The 23233-nt window shown below is 50.2% G+C and overlaps 5 protein-coding genes across 5 annotated transcripts; 4 read left to right on the top strand and 1 right to left on the bottom strand.

The window, feature by feature from the left end:
* Positions 1–98: 98 nt before the first annotated feature.
* Positions 99–1877, bottom strand: N7457_009867 (GTP-binding protein Obg; the record flags this gene model as incomplete). The annotated part of the gene is made up of 1 exon (XM_057180910.1): positions 99–1877. One exon carries the CDS (start codon positions 1875–1877, stop codon positions 99–101), a length of 1779 nt encoding a protein of 592 aa, XP_057029296.1.
* Positions 1878–3086: 1209 nt separating this feature from the next.
* On the top strand, positions 3087–3551 carry N7457_009866 (uncharacterized protein; the record flags this gene model as incomplete). Its single annotated transcript, XM_057180909.1, has 1 exon — positions 3087–3551. The coding sequence occupies one exon, from the start codon at positions 3087–3089 to the stop codon at positions 3549–3551; it is 465 nt and encodes a 154-aa protein (XP_057029295.1).
* Positions 3552–12608: 9057 nt separating this feature from the next.
* N7457_009865 (MFS transporter) lies at positions 12609–14622 on the top strand (the record flags this gene model as incomplete). The annotated part of the gene is made up of 3 exons (XM_057180908.1): positions 12609–12705; positions 12844–13717; positions 13797–14622. The coding sequence occupies 3 exons, from the start codon at positions 12609–12611 to the stop codon at positions 14620–14622; spliced, it is 1797 nt and encodes a 598-aa protein (XP_057029294.1).
* Positions 14623–15912: 1290 nt separating this feature from the next.
* Positions 15913–19115, top strand: N7457_009864 (Zn(II)2Cys6 transcription factor; the record flags this gene model as incomplete). Its single annotated transcript, XM_057180907.1, has 3 exons — positions 15913–18079; positions 18137–18189; positions 18252–19115. 3 exons carry the CDS (start codon positions 15913–15915, stop codon positions 19113–19115), a joined length of 3084 nt encoding a protein of 1027 aa, XP_057029293.1.
* Positions 19116–20115: 1000 nt separating this feature from the next.
* On the top strand, positions 20116–23036 carry N7457_009863 (uncharacterized protein; the record flags this gene model as incomplete). The annotated part of the gene is made up of 2 exons (XM_057180906.1): positions 20116–20212; positions 20281–23036. 2 exons carry the CDS (start codon positions 20116–20118, stop codon positions 23034–23036), a joined length of 2853 nt encoding a protein of 950 aa, XP_057029292.1.
* Positions 23037–23233: the final 197 nt, after the last annotated feature.

The raw sequence follows: 23233 nt of genomic DNA, 5'->3' as shown, positions 1-23233 counted from the left end.
ATGTGAATATTGCATGGAAGCTAGTGATGTACAAGGCAAGTGTTCTGATTATATAGTACATTTGGTTCGTGATGAAAGAGATCTCTAATATACATACTTCATTCAAGAAGATCCATCACCAACTTAGGAATTCGAGACACACCTTCGCCTCTTTTAGCACTGACGGGGACAACACACACTTTATCCTTCCACCCCCGTTCATGACCAGATGGGTGCTCGATCGAGCCATTCTGGACGCCAGCTAAATACTTCTGCAAGGCTTGGAATTGTGCTTGGGTATTCTCCAGGTCTGCCTTGGAGGCCACAACAAACCATGGCTTCAGATGAAGAGGCGTCATCGCCAGAGGAGGCAGAGAGCCATCAGGGTTGGTATTCGATATAGGGGCAAATCGGTCAAGCGCCTGTGGTATACCGCTCGCCGCATTTCCAGTCTCGAATGGATTCCACTCGATGACGTCGTCTTCCTCAGCAGACTCAGGCTTCGCATCGCGCATCCGCTCGTACTCTCCAAGCTCGCGCCAGAGTTTCTGCAGTTCATCGACAGGATCACCGCGACTGAGATCAACCACAAAGGCTAGAATCCCGGCTCGGTCAATGTGCCGAAGGAATCCGAGGCCAAGTCCTCGGTCGAGATGCGCGCCTTCCACCAGACCAGGAATGTCCGCAATAGTGAAGTGTGTGCGACGAGCCTTCGACTCTACAAGAGGACGACCCTTCATGTCATCGGTGATAACAGTGCCGATGCTGGGAGAAAGCGTCGTGAACTCCCAGTTTCCAATGCGGGTCCGACTGTTGGTCAACGAGCGGAGAAGCGTACTCTTGCCGGCATTAGGTTTTCCAACCAATCCAACATCCGCAAGGAGCTTGAGTTCAAAGTCGAGTTCTAACATCATTCCACCTTCACCTCGGGACGCGAACTTCGGTCGTCCCATTGTACGTGTAGAAAAGTGTGGGTTTCCCAGTCCACCGGCACCACCGGCAGCCAGAAGCATGGGCTTGTCCATGGGCTTTGAGAGGTCCAGCCAAATCGGTCCCTTGGGCTCCATAGCTGCTATATTCTGTCGTCGTGGGTATGATTTTGGGAATTGCACCATGAGGAAATCAGATGGTTTCGAGGATGGATGTAACACCCAGCGGTCGTGCTGGATAGGATTGAACTCGTCATCTTTCTCTTCAAAGCCTTCAAATCCTCCAAAGCCTTCACCGTCACCGTCACCTTCGGCTTCGGCTTCGGCTTCAAGATCATCGGGATTTCCCCAAACTTTCTTCTCCTCCTTGGCTATATAGGCTGCCTCCTCGGCCTCCCTGATGCGGGCCCATGCCTCCTCGACGGGGTCATAACGGCTCACCTCCCGTACCACGGTACCAATAGGCACCTGGATGAGGACGTCATCGCCTCGTTTGCCGCCCTTGCTTTTACCCTGTCCGTTTCTGCCACGGCTAGCTCTGACAATGCCTCTGCGGGCCAGCTTGTGAAGACTATTTAACCCCTCGACGGTCTGAATGTAGATACCGCCTCCACTGCCGCCATCACCGCCGTTCGGGGGTCCCTCTTCGACGTATTTCTCGCGCAGATAGGCGACACAGCCGTGTCCCCCAGCGCCAGCATGCATTTTCACCCGACATTTGTCTTGGAAAATGAATCGCGAATAGTCCTCCGGAGGGGGATCCAGATGCGACAGATCCGGTGATGCATCGTCGGATACAGCCTCGTTGCTGGGCCGGGGAGGAGTTGGAGGGACTGCGCCGGTACTCTGGAGTCGAGCTTGCACGATGGATGGTTTTTGAAGATCTTGTAGATATATTCGGCTGCAACGGGGTCGTCTTGGAAGGAATGGTCGTACGGACAGGGAAAGATAGGGTCGTGGATGCGCCATGATGTGTGATTGACGGCTAGGTCTCGGTCATTCTGCAAATGCAGATTGTTTGAATGTGAAATTAGTGCGACCGAGATTTAATCTTCATGCAAAGCAGATGTACTGGTTCGCAGTGAATCGTCGACAGGCTGCATGTGAGTTATGACTTCAGCGGATTTCTCAATCTCCCGATAAGGTCACATGGCGATAAGCCTTCTATAACTCCCCCACTGAGTGCAGAATATATGTCCCGAGAGGTATATCTGGAATGCCTCTCTCTACTTGTCACCTCACCTTTTCCCTATTACATTCGGGTTTCAATTTTTACGGCGAAACTGGTCTCGGTAAGCCTCATGCAGCACAAACCTGTTTTGATATTCGGAAGGATTCGCCAAGGACAAACAGGGCCCCCGGCTGCATCTTACCGTTCACCAGCGCCTCATCACAGCCCCTAGGAATTTTAAAATTGGGTGATGAAGCCGTTGGGCTTCAACATATGATCCGTAGGGTCACAACAGCTACCCTTGTCGCATCTGCACGCTGCCGCTGTGTCTCCCCGGTCGATCCCGTCGTGACAAAGAGACCAATAAACATATGCAGACTAAATTTTATTCTTGTCTGATTACGACTCGGTTCTTTGTCTGGTTTTCACCAGCGTTGCAGGTGTCTCGAGTCGCTGACATGCATCAAAGGAGAAAAATAAACAAAACCCAAAAACTAACGGTGTGCCTTTGATGGCTGACGGGCCTAGGTATTATTGTTTGCTTTTTTGATCGTCTGCTAGGATGTCAATCAATTTAAATTACCACTACCTGTTTGAGGAAATTGCTACTAAGCCTCATCTGGCAGTATCAATTGAGAGTCAATAACCTTGGAACCTTTCGGATGCATCCAAAAATCACTCACATGGCCATGACTCGGGAAATCATCATCAACTCGAGCTTCTCTCTCCTGACTCGGTTTCATCTTTCTCATCTATTGAGCCTGGCAGCTCTGCTGTGGAACCTCTGTCAACCAAAAACCACTTTTCCACTACAAGTCCAAGATCAGTACTCATAAACCAGGGCTCGATACTGTCACAAGCAAGATCTTTACTATCGAGCAAAAGCCAAATATCGGACAGGGGCTTAGGACCATCAAAGTAAATACCCACCAACCAAAACAGCAGATTCCGCACTAGGGCTGACTATCCCTGTCAAATGCGAAGACATTCTTGAAAACCAGATTATCATGGATGAGAAAACATCAGAGACACATTGCCAACAAGAAAACGCAGCTCATGGTATAAATGATTGTTTTAAGCAGCTGAACGCAACTTTGAGAGGCGCCGCAAGCTGCATGGATGAGCTTGAAGAGCAGACAAGAAGCTTGGAACAGCTGCTAAACTTGAAAGGCTGCGCTGAGAAAATTGGGGACCTTACCCGGAGAGTTGGAAAGCACGAGGAGTTGTTGAGGATTGCCAACGAGCGATTTAATCTACAACAAGAGCTCATAAAACAATTACTCAAAGACCAAGCCTCAACTTCTGACCAAGTTACCCTCATTACACGACAACTTGCACACCAGCGAGACCAAAGTGCGCAACAGATGGAACAACGTGGGGCTCACCCGTCTAGTCTAACCCAAAACAACAGTGCCACAGAGACTTATGATTATATCTTTGTCTCGGAAGATGAAGATGAAGCCACTAGTTGAGGGTCGTGTTTTTGGGCCTTTGAATTGGAAGACTTGTATTATTCGGGTTCTATATTTGCTCCAGCAAGGACCTCGTGGCTTGCTCTACATTGGATATATTGACATTGCTCCGAAAATCCGTGTTTTTAGACCAATAGTTGCAAGTGACCAACAACGGAGCTCTGCTACTATATAGGTATATTACCCAATTGCTAACAAATTATTTTTTAGCTCTCTGTATCTTGCCCTGGGCTCTAAAACATAGTATCTAATTAAAGCGTTCATATAGTAGGCCCCTAGATAAATCAGATCAGGTTCGGTCAGAACTAGGTATTCACCCGAAATATATACATACGTGTGGGGATAGATTTCCATCGCTGAGTGAGATTTATCAAATGGCCTCCTTGATGTATGCTGTACCCGATAGAAAATCATAAGTGGAGCATCATGGCCTAGAAAATAGGATACAAGTTAACAGAGGTTTCATTCGTAGGCGATAATTGACAATATATGTAAATAGAACTTATTGCGATCTGCCAATCCATTAAAACAAGAATATACCTATACCATGTGCTCCGTACTCACCCACTATCTGCCCCCAATACAAAGCCATAATTGCAAGCCTCAGAATGTCACGGTGAGCTCATCCAAGTCTACAATGCCCTTTCTCTCACGGAAGACACTATATAGATATGCGAACGGTGGGCGGGTAGGATGGCGAGATACACAAAATCGCAAGATGTAATGCGTAACCCGGGTCAACAACCGTCGCACTCGAAAGTAGCAGGTTGGCAACAAGTACGACATACATTCAAGTGACAGCCCAACGGTCGACGTCCGAGCTTACGTGGATGATTTGGAATTCAGTATTGGGAATCCAAGTCAAACGCGTACAAACGGGTTAAAACACATGATTACACAATCGCAGTATCAACCGATGGTGTGCACTACTACGTCGTATACGTGGTACTAAGCAAACCGTGCAGTGGATGCATCCAGAGGCCGATGACCGAGTGATTGGTCCACTGGGCACTGATTTTTTTTTAACGCCAGGGCCATCACCGACAGGAATCGGTGATCCGCTGCCACATTTAGTACGTGCGTTTCAGGAAGGCGATCACATCTTGGCTTTCCCCGGGGACGGTGGGCAAAAGTACTGTCTGAGGTTTGAGGTTTTGGTGTACTTTTGCTGGGAGGTTTAGCCTTGGAAGCCCATGCAGGTCCTCTGTACAGAGTACTCCGTACTCCGTACAGATATGTAGGCTCTATCTGGAGATGATCGGTGGCGGTACTTTAGGAGTTCGTTCATGATTCAGTAAAGTTTACCGAGGAGTGAGGTGTTCATGCAGATAGTCTGCGTACCGGGTCCTCAGGCTTGGTTTCATGTTGGACGACCTTTAGTAGAATTGACTTTCGGTATATTGGTTGATATGTATGGTATACATACATTATTGACTATTTGTAAGTTAATAATATGATCGAAAGGAGGCTTCTTGCTTCATGCTTAGATCTACTACGGAGCACTCCGTATACGGGTTAAGTTGTGGGGAAATCAATACTTTGTTTTTGGCATGTCCATCGGTGGCTAAAATAACAAATCCGGTACAGAGTATAGCCGGACAAGGAATGTAGAATTGAAACGTCAGAAATATCTGGGGCCTATAAGATTCCTACATTCTGCCCCCAACACGGCTGAACGCGAGCCGCTGGCCGGGGGCAATCAGAAGAGCAGACATCAGATGGTGGACAGATCATCAGGCAACTAATCTCGAGTGGTTCAACGGATAGATTCCAACCAGGACTCATACTACGTTATACATGCTCCCGCCATACGATCAGCCACGGTCATTAGAAAAGCTACACGTGACTACGATCCATCGACACTTCCGTGTGTCTAGACCGCTGCAGAGGAATCGATTACGATCACCTCATCCCCGGAAAGTCCAGAATCCTTTGGAGCAAGGCGCCAAAGTACGGGGCAATTGTACGATTGTACAGGTCCAGCCGAGCGAGCAAAAGTCTGCGGAAGTCTGTCCCGGTACCTTGCGGGGACGAAAAGGGGGGAAATGAAAAAGCCCCCCCCAAAAAACCCCCCAAAAAACCCCCCCAAGCCCCAAGCCAAGACATCCAAAAACAAATTAAAAATCAAGAGGAACAAAGAAAAACGGAAGAGTCGAGAGAGGAACAGGGGGGTTCACATGACCGGGAGAAGAATCAATAGTGTGAAAATCCTTGCAAAGACAAGATGGGATTCGTGTCCCACTCGCGGAACTTTTGTTTTGCACCCGTCACCGCGGCACCGGATCCCTGCATTCCGTTTGCCACTGGTGGAGAACGGGGCGATCGCTCTGTCACAGAAATAGAAAGAAAAAAACCAGAGAGATCGTACGAGTCGTATCATATCCAGGTAGTATCCATTCCAAGGTTCTCCATAGCCTTGCTCTGATACTAACTATGTATACTCCGTACTCCGTACTGACTACGTACCTAATATTCTTAACTTAGAATATAGGGAACTAAACTTGTGATTCCGCGGTTCCCTCGGGCGGAGATCACCGATCAAAGAGGCGATTTAGACTTGATTGGTTCGCGGATATCCCGCTCAGCTGCCGGACCAGCGCCAGATTTTGCCTTTGCTCGGTATGGAATACGGAACAAACACTAAATAGGAAGAGCCGACATCCATTGATGCAAGGTCTCCAGAGATCGGAGTTGGTTGGGTTCGGATCTTGATTGTCAGAAGTGTACTCCGTACTTCGTATGCATTATGTATGCATGGATACAGAGTACGGAACACGGACACGCTTTGCCGCGTTTATCAAAGTACTTATGTTACTCTACGGAGTATGCAGACTCTACCTTGAAAACAACCTTTCGAATTCCAATAAACTCTATGCTTTCGGGATCTACTCCGTACTCCGTACTCGGTGCTCCGTGCCTAAGGCAAAGTTACCCCGTATAGATCGTGGAGACTATATCGGCGTGCTCTGTACTCCGTCCTCCGTATGGAGTAAGTAGATCGGTAATCCAAAGCGTAGCGCCTCGGTAATGACACCGACGATCAGTCCAAAAGATAAGCTGGAAAATCTAGTCAAAACGGAGTACTCCGTATTCTCTATGTTGTACTAGTTATGCATCCCCGGCCCTGTCAAGGTCCCACCAGTGTCTAGAACCGAGAGTAGCAAAGGTCGTGGATACTGCCTAGACAGCTAGATACGATCCACGATCCACGATCTCCAAAATAAAAACCGCCAGAAGACATCGCGTAACTCATCGCAAGCACAATTAGCGCAAAGTTTCCAGATCAAATATCGAGGCGGGGAAGCAAATTGTATTGACGCTCGACAGAGCAATTAACTTTCGAACCTTATTGTCTCGATCGATCGGAGGGAGAAACTACTCCGTACATCGAAGTTACATCAATTTAGGCACTTCCCGTCTTGAAAGTACACATCGCAAGCGGCACGACCTGTGGCGCTATACGGAGTACTATTGGGACAGCAAGAACAAAATAGAACGACCTTGGCTTGATAACGTGCACCTATCCAAACCAAGTGGATCGCGATCGCGAGCCCGGAAACGATGGATCCTGATTGATCTGCAATGTGTGTGGATGTATGTACTCCGTACTCCGTATGGACTAGTTTGTACATGGAGAACCTCCAAGGTTGTGGTACAACATCAACTCCTTCGAAGGGAGCTTTTGTCTGGACCCTTGTTTTGCCCCCACTTTATAGTGCTATCTCCCCTTTTTGTCTACCATTTTGCCGGTCAACTCGATGTCATCGACGATCTAGAATCCACCGGGCCAGCCAGTGACGGAATCATACGTCCGTGGGAGCGAACTTCAAAAGAAAAGTTGATACATCACACAATTGATTTTGGTTCCATTTCCCACCATCCGGCTCAGAAGGGGGACCCGCATCAAAAAGGTTACCCATCCCCAGCCTGGGCAATTTCGCCCGAAGTCTCCTCAATTCGACAAGACAGGTCCAGAGGTCTTGCTATATGTCAGGAAGTCTTTTCCACCTGCCGACTATAATTTATTTTCCTTTTGACTTTTGGAGGGGAAGAAGGTAGCGCCACTTTGAGCCATTTGCGATACATGCGACTGTCAGAACCCGACAATACGGCGCGACAGCTGCGCTTCTGTGTGGATCGTGGATCGTGGATCGTGGACCCTTGGGTTTGGTTTGGGAACTCTTAGCGTCATCCACACGAAGGATTCACATACTCCATATATAGAATTGATCTGTACGAACGCCCAGCGCTGCATACTTGCTAGTATCGTAACATGCTGAGTGGGACGGCTTCGTGGTTGTTGGATCTGTGGCCTGAATCGCCCAACATGGGACGTGATCGGTGGCGGTCATCGCAAGCGGGAGTGTGCGATCCGGGGCGTGGTTGCGCGATGGATGAGACGGAAACTGCGTCGGCGGAAGCGGAACCCGTCTTTTGCGATTGGTGACTCGGAAGTGTTGGGAGGGGATCTTCCGGTGTGATGCAATATCTTGTCTCCAGACGGAAAGAGTATTTGATCTAGGAACACGATAAGGAAGGGAGGCACCGTAATCGATGGCATATGATCTCATTATTGTGGATCGAGCTTAGCCTGTAGGGCTAATTGTAGGTAGTACGGAGGTTACTGTCAATCCTTTTCGTTGAACTTTTCGTATGTCATGCCACTAGCTGTGATCACGCAGGACTCGGCAAGACCTCGGAACAACTGGAGAGAAAAGAAAACAAACAAAATGGGTCTACATGGTGAGAAGCACCACGGATGAACCGGCGTCAGCTGTCATTCCCTGTAGACTCTGGTTGAGTCATAACGCGCTTCACCGTCTTTTGCGAAGCTCTTCGGTCACAATAAACGCTGAGGTTTGGATATCGATACGGGCGACATACGCAATGCTAGGCCGAATCGCAATGGCCGTCGCAAATCCTCGAACAAGGTCGGACAGTTTACCGGCGGTGCAGACGCAAATGGCGGGGCGGCCGTGAGAACAATGCCCATGTAGGGGCTTGCAGTCAACCGAGTATCAGCCTACGGGATGCCAGGGACGACTTTCCGAGGAAGAAATTCAAGACGAGATGTCAACGCATCTATTGCAGCAGAGGATGAACGGAATGCAAGCCAAGAGACACACCGCTGCCCGGAAAGTATCAGACCTCGATGCAAACACCAGGCAGACTTCAACTTCACTTTCCTGTCTCCAAACTGGCGAGAATCGGCGGGAACAACTGAGCAGGGATGCTGTTGCTCTCCCCCACCCGACATGGATGATTTCGGTTGGCTGCAGTTTAGAAAAATGGAAGCTCACTCACATGATCGACGTCCGGATTGAAATCGAAAATCTGTATGAAACGAAGGAGTGCTTAAGATGAATTCCCACACGTTGGGTCGCAATCCTTCCGAACAGTCCGAATGGATATCGAGGCAGACACGACTGTCTGACCTACGCACACTGTCGCGTGATGCATCTGGGTAAAGATGACGGGCTTTGCCGATGAACAGCAGGCTGTCACCGCTACATCCGCGTCACAACACGTCGGGCTCCTTGGGTTGCGAATACTCGCGTACCCGAGGTTTCGACGATTGTCATCGTTCAAGCGCTTCTTACCCCCCCCTTTTGATAGCCAATCGTCTTGCTCGATGGAATGCATGTAATGTGATCGACGTATTTCATGCATAGAAGGATTTGTCAAACACTCTGTCAGACTCCGGAGCCCTGCTCCGTATGTTGATGTAATATTGGATATTATTTTCGGGTTGGTTTTTTTATTTCCCATATGTTTGCTCAAGAGCTGAACGCAACGCTATCTGGTTGCATCTTGTATAACTGGAAAAAGCCAAGTGGAATTTACAGGTCGCAGGGGCGGTCGTGTTTCCAACGACTCTCACCGTTTCTTGAGTTTCCTCATTTGGCATATCCTAGCCAGGCGCACCCCTGAGAGCCTCAAGCTAAGCCTCCACGAAGTATGACGTTGTTCTCGGATTCTTCTCGTTTCTCTTTTCTCTTTTCTTTTTCTCTTTTCTTTTTTTCTCCCTTTCTCACCGGCTTTTGGCCCCTCACTCCCCCTCACTCGCGTGGCTCCAAACAACTTTTTCTGTCGTACATCAAACAATGCAACTAGTGCATACCTTTTCCATCCAGCTCTCGTAGAAGACACATAATGGTTCCACTTGGCTCCCAGCCCCTTGGGTCTTCTGCAGTCCCTTGAGGTGTTGGGTCGGCACTTTACCGACTTTTTGGATAGGTTCGATTACCACTCCAACAGGCTGACCTGCAAGCTTACCTCCAAATTCCTCAAAATTCAGCCCGATCGTTGCGGGATTACGGGTGAATCATCCGACTTCGCCACAATGGCTGATACGTTGGACGTTAAGGGGAAGCGAAAGGGGCATTAGCCTTCCCCTGTTGCCGATCGACACCTAACGGCCAATAGATGGGGCTCGGAAGTGTCGGTGAATTTATGACAAGCTCAGCTGATTCTTTAGAGTCTTCTCGAAGGTCTCCGAAAATCATCCACCGAGTTTACGGTAGATGGACGGAGGAGTTACCCTGCTACGCAAGCTCGGAAGAAAGACGCCACCAAACCTAGTTTGCCCGTTAGCCTATTTGGGTCTAGCACTTCGGTAATACCAATACATGTAATATATCTTATTAGGTAAGTTGTCCGTTAAATTGATATTTCCAGTGTCAAACTTCTCCTTTTACGCTGTATGAGCCTGTAAAAATACAATTTTTATTACTAGTGCATGGGGCGCGCTAATGCGGGTTTTCTTCCGAGCTTGCGTAGCAGGGTAATTCCGGGTGCCATTTGATTGACAGGACGATCATCGGATCCCTCGTTAGTCTATCAGAGGGCTTCGATAGCTTCTTTGATTATTCTCTCACACTGGTTCGACTCCATTAGCTCCATCGGTCCCGTCGAACCAGCGAGAGACATACTCCGCATCGTGCCGTGCTTGAATTTGGGGGGACGAATTTCTTTGGAGCCGGGGTTTGAGGGAGATTACCTATAGGCAGGATCCCGACCCACTGGAATATGACATTTTCGTCCCCGAAAATGTAGCATCGGGGAGAACCAGCTTGCAGTCCCAGCTGAGTGGATAAGGGCAAATCCCACCGCTGGGCAACAATGAGACAATGGGAGTTCTTTGAGGCTTCCGTAACGGAGTAAACCGCATCGACGGAGGATGCCCTCAATACGAAACGTGAGGGCTCTACTCCGTCAGGTTCTAATGGTACGTTCCAATCTCCAGTGGACCCAATCAGCGGGTTCCCAACGCCTTTATGGAGATCATTTGGAAAGTTCTTTCTCCTGATCATCCCGGGCATCTGGGACGAGCGGGTACCGGTTAGGTTTTTTTTTTCCCCCTATGACGATGAGGTCTTCGTACAGAGTACAGAGGACTCCGTATGAGTACTCCGTATGGAGTACGGAGGAGAGAAAATAATCGAAAATCATATTTCCCATGTTTTGGTTTTACCAAATACCAAGGAAATCTCCATCCAACGATCTACCCTTTGTGTGGCAGAGTCGGCGCAGAGATACCGCGGAGCCATAAGGCGAGATCTATCATCTCACTAAAGGACACTAAAACCACAGCTCTGGGAACAAAAGACATCCCTTTTAGCGGCAGAGTTAGGGCCTAACGCGGTTCCCCGGGGCCCGGTGTTCAGGGCCGTGGGTCCCCTAAGGAAACCGGATTTGGTCATCGGCCTAACCCGTTTCTGCTGGATCTGGGGGATGGATCTGTCGAATCATACTACACCCTTAGTATGGGTGTTTTTTTTTTTTTTGTTTTTGTTGTTTTGTTGTTTTGTTCTTTGGTTTTTTGGTGTTTTGGTTTTTGTTTTGTTTGGTATTGTTTTTAATCTATATTGGATTTGCTGGTACGGAGTACAGAGTACAATTCCTCAATGATCGGATCTGATTGATCCCTATACATCGGGATCTTTTTTCCCCCTCCCTTTTTGCCCTTTTTTGCCCTTCTTTTTCTGGGCTATTATTTTCTTTCCTTTCTTCTTCACCTCGGGGGAATTCAGAAGAGCCCCCTGAGTACTCCGTACGGAGGTATCAAACCCAAAAGAAACCCAAAAACGCAACGGAAACCCAAATCGAGAATCAGCATGACGATGTACCGAGTGCATCCCATTGGTTCCACCCCCTTTCCTTGCCTCCGGGGTGATTCTTCCGCTTCCCCCTACTCTTCTCAACGGAACATGTCAGGTTTCTCCCAGATCCACCGCGAATAAAGGGTTTTTTTTTTCTTTTATTTAAAATGGACTGGAATTTAGAAAAAGAAAAAAAGAAAAAAATAAGAAAAAAAGAATATCCCAAAAACAAAATACCATAATAAAGAAAATCCCGACCCACTTAGCTCGTCTTTATCCTGATCCAATGTTTGCCAACTGCATCCTGTACAGCTGTAACCGAAATGTATAGTTGTGATGCTGAACGGTTGACATTTTAGTTCTTTGGCGCCTGATCATTTCTATAGACCTATCCACTGTCAACTTCTTATTATAATAGCTTCCCCTTTTTCCTCCCAGTTTTTCTTTTCCGTGGACTTCTTTCTTCTTGAGCTCTTCTCCCCTACTCTGACTTCATCGGGATTCTTCATAGATCCCTCCATTCCTACCCCGGCACTGTCAAACCTCATCCCGTCACCCATTATTTGCTTTGAACTTTTCCCCTTGGGGCAAGCCCTCCCTTGCAGCGATCTCTCCTTGTCTCTAGGAACCCGAAGATCTTCCAGCCTACCTTATTACCTTATCGAATCTTGAATTACCAACAGGGGGAGCAATGCTGAAGCCCTAAACACAACGACGCTGCTCCTTGCTCCATTGACACCCTTTACTACGACATTCTCTCCCTTTCACATCAAGGGAAACTTGAGGAAACAAAAGCACCCTTTTTGCTCGTACTTTGTTCCTCCCTTTTTTGGAGACATCGAAACGCCAATTTGAAAGGAAAGCGGGGTGTCTTGAAGTCTCTTGAATCCTCCCTTTTTTTTTCCCTTTGGTCTTGAGCTCGCTTCGACTCTCGATATTTCTTGATACCGTCACAATGTTCCAACTACCTGCTTGTTTGCAGGGCCGGCGCTCCCGCAATGGCTCCAGTGACGACTTCTCTACCTTTCCCATCCGGCAGCTATTCGTTTTAGGTAAGTGTGGTACTTTTGTCCCTGATGCGAACTATGGGGGAAACACGAACAAAGAAGAGCTATGGTTGCTGCAAAATGCGCCGCAGACCACTTTCATAGGGCATGCAGTGGGATAGATTGCTGACCAACCTGATGCAGCACTTGTCCGTATCTGTGAGCCAATTGCTTTCATGTCAATTTTCCCATATGTGTATCACATGGTCGAATCATTCCATGTGACGGATAACGACCGCAAGATCGCGCTGTACGCCGGCATGATCACATCCTCTTTCACTTTTGCGGAGTTCTCGGCGGGCATGTTTTGGGGCCGCATGAGTGACCGCATTGGTCGCAAGCCAGTGCTCATCATGGGCCTCGTGGGCACAGCCATCAGCATGGTGGTGTTTGGATTTGCGCCCAATCTGGCCACGGCGATGATAGCGCGCGCGCTGGGCGGCATGCTGAATGGGAATATCGGAGTTCTCCAAACGACCGTTGCGGAGATCGTGACGAAGAAAGAGCACCAACCACGAGCTTATTCGATCATGCCTTTCGTGTGGTGTCTGGGATCGATCATTGGACCGGCTATGGGCGGCGCTTTGGCCCAACCCTGCGACAACTACCCGGCCCTCTTCGCGCGCAGCACGCTGTGGGATAAGTTCCCTTTCCTGCTGCCCAACCTGGTTTGCATCACTGTACTTCTCTGCGGCATTGTGGTCGGATTCTTGTTTCTGGAAGAGACGCACCCGGAGAAGAAGCACCGTCGGGATCCTGGTCTCGAGCTTGGTCACTGGTTGGCCAATCAGTTCTGCGGCTCGCGCGTGCAGCTTCCTGTTGATTCCGATGGTGACGTGCAAGAGAAATACTTCGATGCCCCGCCCGAATATGCAAGTGCGGAATCATCACCCTGCCTGCGTCCCGTCGATGATGTCGCTTCGGCTGAATGCGACTTGGAGGGGCAGAAGAGCCCCGCGCCCAAGGCTTTTACCCAACAAGTCATCTTCGTGATCGTTGCTTACGGGATCCTCGCATAGTGAGTTGGCCTTGGAAGCCACAACCCCTTCTGTCCGATAGGTCCAAACAACGTACTGACATGCATTGCCCGTTTTCAGCCACAGCGTATCGTTTGATCAGCTGATGCCCGTTTTCCTGAGCACCCCTCGATCCGATGACGACGTGGTGCTACCCCTCAAGTTTACCGGCGGCCTAGGAATGGCCACGAAGACCATCGGGTTTATGCTCGCTGTTCAAGGCGTGTACTCGATGATCGCCCAACTGTGGCTGTTCCCATTCGTGGTCAAGCACTTTGGGACTCTGCGCACCTTCCGCTTTGTGTTGCTTGTATGGCCCCCTCTCTATCTCGCCGTTCCCTACCTCGTCCTTCTCCCCGCCAAGCTCCAAATTCTCGCCGTCTATGTTTCCTTGATTAGCAAGATCACCTTCCATGTCATCGCCTTCCCAGCCACCGCCATCCTCTTGGCCAATGCCGCCCCGTCTTCCAAGGTGTTGGGTTCTATCAACGGCGTCGCCGCCTCCATTGCTAGTCTCAGCCGGGCCTTTGGACCGACCATCACTGGACTTCTCCACTCCAAGGGTCTCGATAGTGGATACTCTGTGCTTGCCTGGTGGGCCTGTGGTCTTGTCTGCCTGATCGGCGCCATCCAAAGTTTCTGGATGGAGGAATCCCCAGAGCCCGAGCGCTTCAAGACCCGTCAGCCCGAGGTCAATGAGTCCGAGCTGAAGCGTGAAGCTCTTGCGGGCTTTGGTAAGGATGACCAGGGATCCGAGGAGCTACCAGAAGAAGAGCAGCGACTGCTTTCCTTACGATCCAGTGTCGACCATGACTTCGATATCTCCAAACTCGACTTGAACGTCGTCGACAACGTTCCCAAGCCTGCAGGCGATGCCACCCATGATACCAATGTCGAAAAGCTTTGAACCCACTTGGCTGTTTCACAATCTCTCCCCTCTCCCTCTCTTCTTCCTTCTTCCTTTCTCCGTCCTTCTGGAAAGGCGACTACTTTTCCTTTCTTCATCCATCTTTTTCATTTTTGCTCCCTTCATCGTGATACCTCATTTTGCTTTATTTCATCCTCATAACTTTTCTTTGAGACCGGGGAATGGCGCAATTATAGATGGTTGCATTGCATATGCCAAAGCATACGCTTTGGGTCTCTTTTCCCTTATTTTTCATGTTATCTTGGAGCATCAACCGGTTATATTATGACTATACTCATGTGCATCTGGGAGGTTAATTGCGTTTTGTTTTTCCATGTTTTTGATCCGAGTCAACACTCGAAGATCATCTCTTTGTTAGAGTGTATTGCTATGAAATTGCTCGATATCAACGGCCATCTTCTCCCATACGCATTGTCTTCCTCGTATCACATGTAATTTGGTACATGTAGTCTCTCAATCTTCAACTCTTCAACTCGTTCTTGACCTCGACCTGAACCAACTGCTTTCACTCGCCCTAATGAGATCTGAGATCTGAGATCCTATGTTTCCCGACGGGGTCCGACGATTAGGCATTGATTCGATGGCTCATGGCATGAGTGCGATCATACCACGCCTGGTCAATGCTATTGTGATATACTGTATAAGCTTAATTCCCTCGCCTCACACATTTCCCCATCTGTCAAACGGCTTAACTGACGGGAGTGGAGTTTGGTCCACCCTCCACCGAATCTTACAGATGAAGCTCAGAATCCAGCACAAGTCCCTGTCAAGGACCAGGACATAGTCTCCAGTCTGGGGAACCGAATGCGAAGGCACTCGGTCTCTTCCCGAGGGCAACTTAATCCCTTTTCCCACCAGAACCCTCCGATGATTCTTCGCCTCCTCCATATTCCTGGGGTGTGATTGCATTATTGACTATTCCAGTGCACTGTTTGGCAGGAATTGTTTCCCTATTCCATCGGATGATACTCTAATCCCCCAATTCGCAACCTGCTCCCAGACCCCATTTCGGCTGCGGGCCGCCCATCTTCGCTTTGGTTCGAATTGGCTCGAGAACTTCCCAGTGCCGAAAGAAAAAAAAAAAAAAAAAAGACTCTCCCCTTTTCCCAGTTTGACCGACGAACATCACAGCATCCAAAGGGCCGCGTGATCTTATCATGACTGTTGATCTGGTCTGGGGAGTCAAACCGCAGTTCCCGACCGCAGTCTCCGCACAATTCCACCTTCAAGAGATGATCGCGCGCCTGCGGCTCTTCCACGGTTCGCACAATGCCTAATCCCTCCTCGCCGCTATCACCGGTCTCTTCAGCGAAGAAGAGACCGCATCCCTCGAACGATCCCCCAACGCAAGGCGACGCCGCGACCAATCCCGCTCCCAACCTCTCCGCCCCAGCTGTGTCCTCCACCTCACCGGCTCATTCCACACCTACCGCCTCCTCCTTCCGTAATGTCTCCGCTTGCAATCGCTGCCGATTGCGCAAGAACCGCTGCGACCAGCGCCTCCCGCGCTGCCAGTCCTGCGAGAAGGCCGGCGTGCGCTGCGTCGGATACGACCCCATCACGAAGCGAGAGATCCCGCGCAGCTACGTTTATTTCCTGGAGACGCGCGTAACGCATCTTGAGAAACAGTTGGCGGATAATAATATCGATTTTAAAAAGGCTGTTCCATTCGACGAGGAGGAGGCTATCAAGGTGGAATCAGAGGGTGATGCCGCACAATCTCATTCTGGTTCTAACGGTCAGACCGAGGGATCTGCAGCAGAGAAAGCACGGCGGAAGAATACATCTAAAGAAGAGGTCGATCGGCCAGGGCAGAAAGGAGATGGGGAGCCGAATCGCGATGCCGACGGTACGGCGAACGAGGATAATTGGCATCTGCATAATCTGGTCTCGAACATCGGCATGGTTTCTGTGCAGGGTACCTCCGACCCACGGTATCTGGGGTCGACGTCGGGGATTTCATTCGCCCGTGTTGTCTTCGCCGCTGTGAGGAGCTCATTACCTGGGAATATGCCGGAGCGTGCTTCGAGTCGTACGAGCGATCGATTGCCTCAGAGTGCTGCTGGCACTGCTGGCGGAGGAGGCAGTATGCGGGATTCCTTCTTCGGACTGCAGACAAGACCGATGATGAAGTGTGCAACTTTCCCTGAACGAGAACTCGCCGAACGCCTGGTCGACCTCTATTTTGAGCACGCGAATCCTCAGATGCCGATTCTCCACCGGGGAGACTTTATAGAGTTGTTGGATCGTACTTATTTACTAGAAGAGAAGAAGCGTTCGCCGCGCGCGCTCTACGTGCTTAATATTGTGTTTGCCATTGGTGCTGGAATCATCTTCGATGACAAACCGCAGGGTTCGGATGATGGGAATCGCGGTAGTCGTGACCGGTCCTCGTCTGAGGCGAAGAGACCAAGACTCTCGAACCATCAATACCAACCAGAAGAATACCACGCCTCGGCAATCATTCATTTGGAGTCGTTCCTTGGTTCGTCGTCCAGTGAAGGCTTTGGTGGATTGGAAGAGCTGCAGGCAGTGCTTCTTCTAGCCAGTTTTGCCTTGTTACGACCCGTCGCACCTGGTCTCTGGTATATCGTCGGCGTGGCCACACGCTTAGCGGTTGATCTGGGACTGCATTACGAAGATGGAATGGGGATCGACTCCGCAGCGAAAGATGGCACCCAAGCGCAGTTACGGATTGATGCCCGCGAACGCGGACGACGTGAATGGGTGCGCGATATTCGTCGCCGTCTCTGGTGGTGCGTCTACAGCTTCGATCGTCTGGTAGCCACGTGTGTTGGACGACCATTTGGTATCAGCGACCAGGCCATCAGTACTGATCTCCCGTCCATGATGGATGATAAGTACATCACCAAGTCTGGTCTCCTCACACCACCGGACGGGGCCCCCACGTATAAGCATGTTGCGTTCCACTACTTCAAACTGCGTCTTCTTCAATCCGAGATCCACGATGTCCTCCAATATCAACAGGCGCGTGCTGTGCGAAGGAGGGCGTCCAGCGCGGCCATTCTTCCCCACGCCGAGCTTTCCTCTCCTTTCCTTCAGGGTTTTGACTCTTTCCGTTCCTGGCGCCATGATGTGCACCACCGATTGGATGAGTGGCTAGAGACTGCCCCAACACGCCCAGAAACAGGCGTGAGATTCTCTATTGAGCTTCTTGAGTTGAATTATTGGCAAGCTATCATCTTGCTGTACCAGCAGAGCTTGACGGTTCCGGCTGAATTGGCGGGAGAGCTTACACCTGCGGACGACGTTGCTAGTCCCTCATTCTCCAACCCTGACGAGGGTGATGAGGAGGATTATGTGTATATCAATGTTGCCGAGGCTGGTCAAAAAGTCATTCGGATTTATCGCCAATTGCATAGAGTGCGCTTGGTGAACTATACTTATCTTGCTACGCACCACATATTCATGGCGGGTATGTATCTCCTCTTTCCGCTCTTGACTGTCGATGCATCACTGACACTTTTATTAGGAATCTCATTCTTATATGCCATCTGGCATTCGCCTCTCGTTCGAAGCCGCCTGGTAGGTATCACAAACCTTGGGTTTTAAGTTTGCGATAATGTTAATTCAGTCTCCTCTCTTAGACCCTCGATGAAGTCGATTTTACAGTCCTCGCCGCAACTTCTGTGCTAGGCGACCTGATGCATAAATGCCCACCAGCCGAGGCATGCCGTGATGCATTTGAGCGCATGAGTAAAGCCACTGTTCGAATGTGTCTATCCACCACGGGATTCGGGTCACAAGTAGACATGAGCCGTATTCAGGGCGCATCCAACGCTAGCAGCTTTCTATACCCCAATCGGGCACGACAACCTACGGAGCAACGACTCCGAACCCAAGCCAGACCAGCGACACAGACACGCTCGTCCCGACCTCTACCCAAGTTCGACATGAACTTGGCTGATTTGTTCAATGATAATACCCCTTTGCCCGATCATCCTCGACCCGAAACTATACCCAGAGCACCACCATATCCTCAACCAGAATCCCTGGCCCCCAACTTCTCACCAGACCAATCTGCCCAGTCATATGGGCAGCGCAATCCATCGATGGATTACTATCTCAAGTACGATAACCAAACCTCCCCGCAACCTCACTCGGAGTTCTTCTATAACTCACCGCACCAAAGTGGTTCTCCCGGTAACAATGCCCATAGTATGCCACCTGTCGACTCCGAAGCTTCGCAAGGGATGAGCCTTGACTTTTTGGATTTCGGCACGGGCGATGCTGAGAGTCAGAATAATATGGAAGGCGAGGCCAACCCGGATTACAACACGATGGCTATGCCATCTTTGGGTCCCAACCTAGGTCAGAATGTTGGAATTGACCTTGGCTTTGGGATGGCCATGGATTTCCAGCATGACTGGAGTGAGAATCCCAATTACGATCTTCTGGAGGGTTATTTCTTTGGTGGTTCTGGGGCTGGCGCCTCTGGAGGGGATGTTTAGTGTTGTCTCTTCTGCTTTATGGTTTGTTGCTTTTGTGTGGTCTCTCCTTTTGTTGATTCATCCACCCTGCCCTATCTGTCCTGCATTGCTTGAACTTCATGAGAAACGGGCTAGGTTTGCAAGGGTTGTATAATTTGGCTTGTGCATCTTCTTTTTTTCCCCCTCCTGGGTTTTGATACCCTGAACGGAGTATATATATATGTATATCTATACCAATATAAAAGGTCTGCAAGGAAATAAATAATCCAGTTTTCAAAAGCCTCCAAAAATTGCGTAGTCGTTACCTTGCGTATGTTGATTGCCTCGGGCAGCAACGGCGAGTTGTCAAAATAAACACTTCCCGCCTTTTTTTCCTCCCAACCCAACACACAATCTCTCTTTCTCCACTCGTTGATCGTGGCATTCACCGCAAAAAGGCACCCTGCAGCCCCGTTGGCTGCTTCACTCGGACCTGCGCTTGGACCCAAGTGCCTGATCTCGACATCAGGTGCCCACTTCGATCTCCGATTTTCTATCCAAGTCGAGCACTTCTGCCTTCGCTTCTGCCCCCACCTTATTCCCTTGATGTTACCTAGAAGACCATGTTAATTCGCCGCGACCTGAACGATAAAACTCCGACCCTTTTGAACTAACCCGAGCTCTGATCAGCGCCTGCGGAGCGAACGCTGCGGCCAACCGAGACCGCGGAGCATACAAGGAGGCTCTGCCCTTCCTCTTTTCCACCACCTCTCCAGAACTGAACCCAATTTTACAACGCCTTGCAATATCTGGCGCGAGACATTCGAACTTGCTATTATTGCAGCAAATATACATTGTTCTTATTCTGCTTGCCCGGTCTTTTTCGAAACACCCTGCCTTCGTACGACGTGCTCTGACCATATTTTTGGACCGACCTTCTATGACTGGACATGCAAGGGACCGCCGAATATCTGCGTGAATACCGATAATGCAATTTGGTCGCAATACAATTCCATAAGTTCGCCGGAAACTCACGAACAACATGGTGAAAGCAGACGTGCGCAAGGATTACTATGCGGACCTTGGGCTGCAGCCCAGCGCGGAGCCCGAGGAAATCAAGAAGCAATTCAGGAAACTAGGTGAGACTTCGAAGTTCCTACGTGATAGAGTGAGAAGTTGGGAACGTCACCCTAACCCAGGGGAAAAGCCCTGAAGTACCATCCCGATAGGAACCCAGGAAGGGAGGTCGAGTTCATCGCCAAATTCCAGGCTATTCAAGCCGCCAACGAAATTCTCAGCGACTGTTCACAGCGATTGAAGTATGACACGGATCGTTTGCGCGCAGGCTATGGTAAAGTTTACGGACCGCCCAAGGCGAATACCCAGCGCAAAACACAGACCCCCACCCGTGCCCCTCAGCCTACGGAAACCTACTCGGCAAATAAGTACGCACATGGGTCTCGGAATGGCCCCTCAGCTGGCGCTCAACGATACGCATCTCATGCGCGTGCGGATCCGCAGCAATGGAAACAACCAGATACGTCACAGACGAGGGCTGATGCTTTCCGTGGATTCAATAATATGAGAGGAGGCCAGAGTGCTGGGTGGCAGGGCTTCGATCCTTCAACGGGTCGGGCCACGGGTAGTACACCAGGTCCTGGAGCGCAGCGTCATCCCTTTGGAGCTTCGGCGCAGTCTACGCGGCCGAAGTCTGCATTTGAGACCCGCCAAAGTGCGCAGCCCAATGCCCAATCTTTCAAGAAGAAACACGGTTTTGCACCAGGGGTCGCTGGAGGAGATGAACCGATGGCCCGCAACACTTCTGCTTATAGTAGCAGCAATCGGACTGAACGGCCGACCAGCCAATATTTCAACCCTGCTCCGCCGCCAACTGCGAAGAAGCCAGCATCACCGGAGCCGCCTCGGCCTCAACGACATTCATACACCGCGGACTTCGAACGAACCAGTAGAACCTATGCCCAAACAGGCAAAGGTGAACGAACTGTCTTCTCAAGCACGGGGTTGGGTCGTTCCGCAACCATGCGTACCCCGTCAGGGACTCACACCCACGCGCATAAGGGTACAGCCAGCCCTGCCTCTGGCCGATCTACAAGGCATCGTAGCGCGAGTCCTAAGCCAAGACGGGACACCAATAACTATGACTCCACCAGCTCGAGTGACTCGGAGGGAGATATGCCCAAACCGAAAGCTGTCCCCAAGAGTCGACTCAGACCGAATCAAAAGTTTGCTGACTTCCACCAGCAAGGAACAGCAAGCCCCGGAAATGGTAAGGTCTTCAAATCTGTCCCGATCGGAAGGAAAATTCAAGCCGTCGAACAACCAGATGGTAGTTTCAAATTCCGATCGATACCCCGGGAGCTCCTTTTTATGCGATGTGCCTATGCTGACAAGGACACCCCTAAAGGACACACCTCAGATAGTGCTGCTTTCCCAAAGAGCTCTTACCGATCGGACCAGCAACCAAATCCATCAGGCTCTACTGATTCTGTCAAGTATGTTCAAGACACCTTATCCCGACTTAATTCCCTTTTTCTGACAGATTTTGGATCCAGCTCCGACAAAGCCCCCGGTGCACAAAGGCCCCAGTCTGCGGCATTCGAACGTAACAAAGCAAGTGACTTGCACAAAAAGTTCTCTGCGGAAGACTGGCGGGATCACATAAACCAGTTCGATTTCATGGGCTCTGCTTCACCGAGCAAGGACTCGAATCCAAGATCGCCTGCCGGGCAGAATCGGGGTCGTACTGCCAATCGAAATGGACAAACATCCTCGACTGGATCACCACTTCCGAATCCTTTCGGCTCTACGCCTTTGTATCAAGGTTCGCAGCAACAACAATCACCGACCCCCTTTGCACAAGCAAAATTCTCTGCGGATTCATGGGCCCAGAAGCTTCAAAATCTCTCGTGGACTGGAGCAGATGCCGAGAAGGCCAAACAAGCGGCGAACGCTGCGTCGTCTCGAAGTCCCAAGAAACAACCCAAAGCAGGCGTCAAAGTGCGGAGTGCTCCCCAGCAGCCAAGTGTTGCTACTGAAGCCGATGAAATCAAAGAGACCCTCAATGGGGATACTCTTCGACCTGAACCAGTGGCACCTGATGTTGAGGAGATGGATCTCGATGAAGACCTTCCTACTCCGCCCGATCTTCCACCTAAGGTCCCTGTTGTAGGAGCAGCCAGTGGCAGCTACCCTGATTTAGCTTCTCAGACTGTACCGGGTACACAACCGGTCAAGAAGCCCAAGCCTCCTCGACCAACAGAAAGAAGCGCGTCCAATGCAGATTCCCGTACTCCATTGTTCAACTTCGATAACATTCGCAACACTGCCCCGTTCACTAATACGACTAGTGGAGGCATTGAGAATCTCGAAGACTTCCACACTGCGCTCCCCTTCGAATCTCAGGCCAAGCAACAAAAGGCCACCAAGAACGATATCCGCCCTCGCCTTCTCCAACTCCCTAACCCACCCAAACGACCCCGGGTCCCGGAACCATTCTTCCCGAGCCCAACCTCCAATCATCCCGTTCTTCCCCGCGAGAAATGGAACTGGTACGTGTCAGCAATGGGCGCATACATGCACGAATGGAACGTGTTCAATGGCCGCATGCTTACACACTTCAACGCGCGCCACGAGGCGAACCAAACCGGTCTTGCACCGGGCTGGATCAGTGCCGTCGGCGACTCCACCCGTCTCAAAATGAATGGCGTAGACGATGATGATATCGACGGCAAGGCTAAGGCCCATAAAGATGCTGATGATTACATTGAGGAATCCCTCATCCCCGGTAAAAACAAGGGCGGCTTCAGTGCCTATCTTCGTGGTATTGAGGAGGATATCCAGGTGCGCAAGCATTGGGATGTTGCCTGTGAACTGCATCGCGATTGTATCCATGAGCTCGGCACGTTGAGGGACTGGATTCGGGATGGTGGAAAGGTGGTCTAGGTTTCACCATTTACCTCGGTCCATTCCATGCTGATATGGAAGCCAGCGCTGAAGCTAGAGAACCAGCTCCAATAGTTATTGGATCGCTGTGTTTCTGGTCTCATCCCAACCACTTACCTCCCTTCTAGCCGTTTTCGTTCTGATCGTTCACGTCTTTCCTTCTATTGATGTCTTCTAACATGGCCTTTTCTTTTTAT

This window comes from Penicillium paradoxum (genome assembly GCF_028828445.1).
Source record: "Penicillium paradoxum strain IBT 22861 chromosome Unknown utg000007l_segment0_segment0, whole genome shotgun sequence".
NCBI lineage: Eukaryota > Fungi > Ascomycota > Eurotiomycetes > Eurotiales > Aspergillaceae > Penicillium > Penicillium paradoxum.
This window is presented reverse-complemented; position numbering and strand designations above follow the sequence as displayed.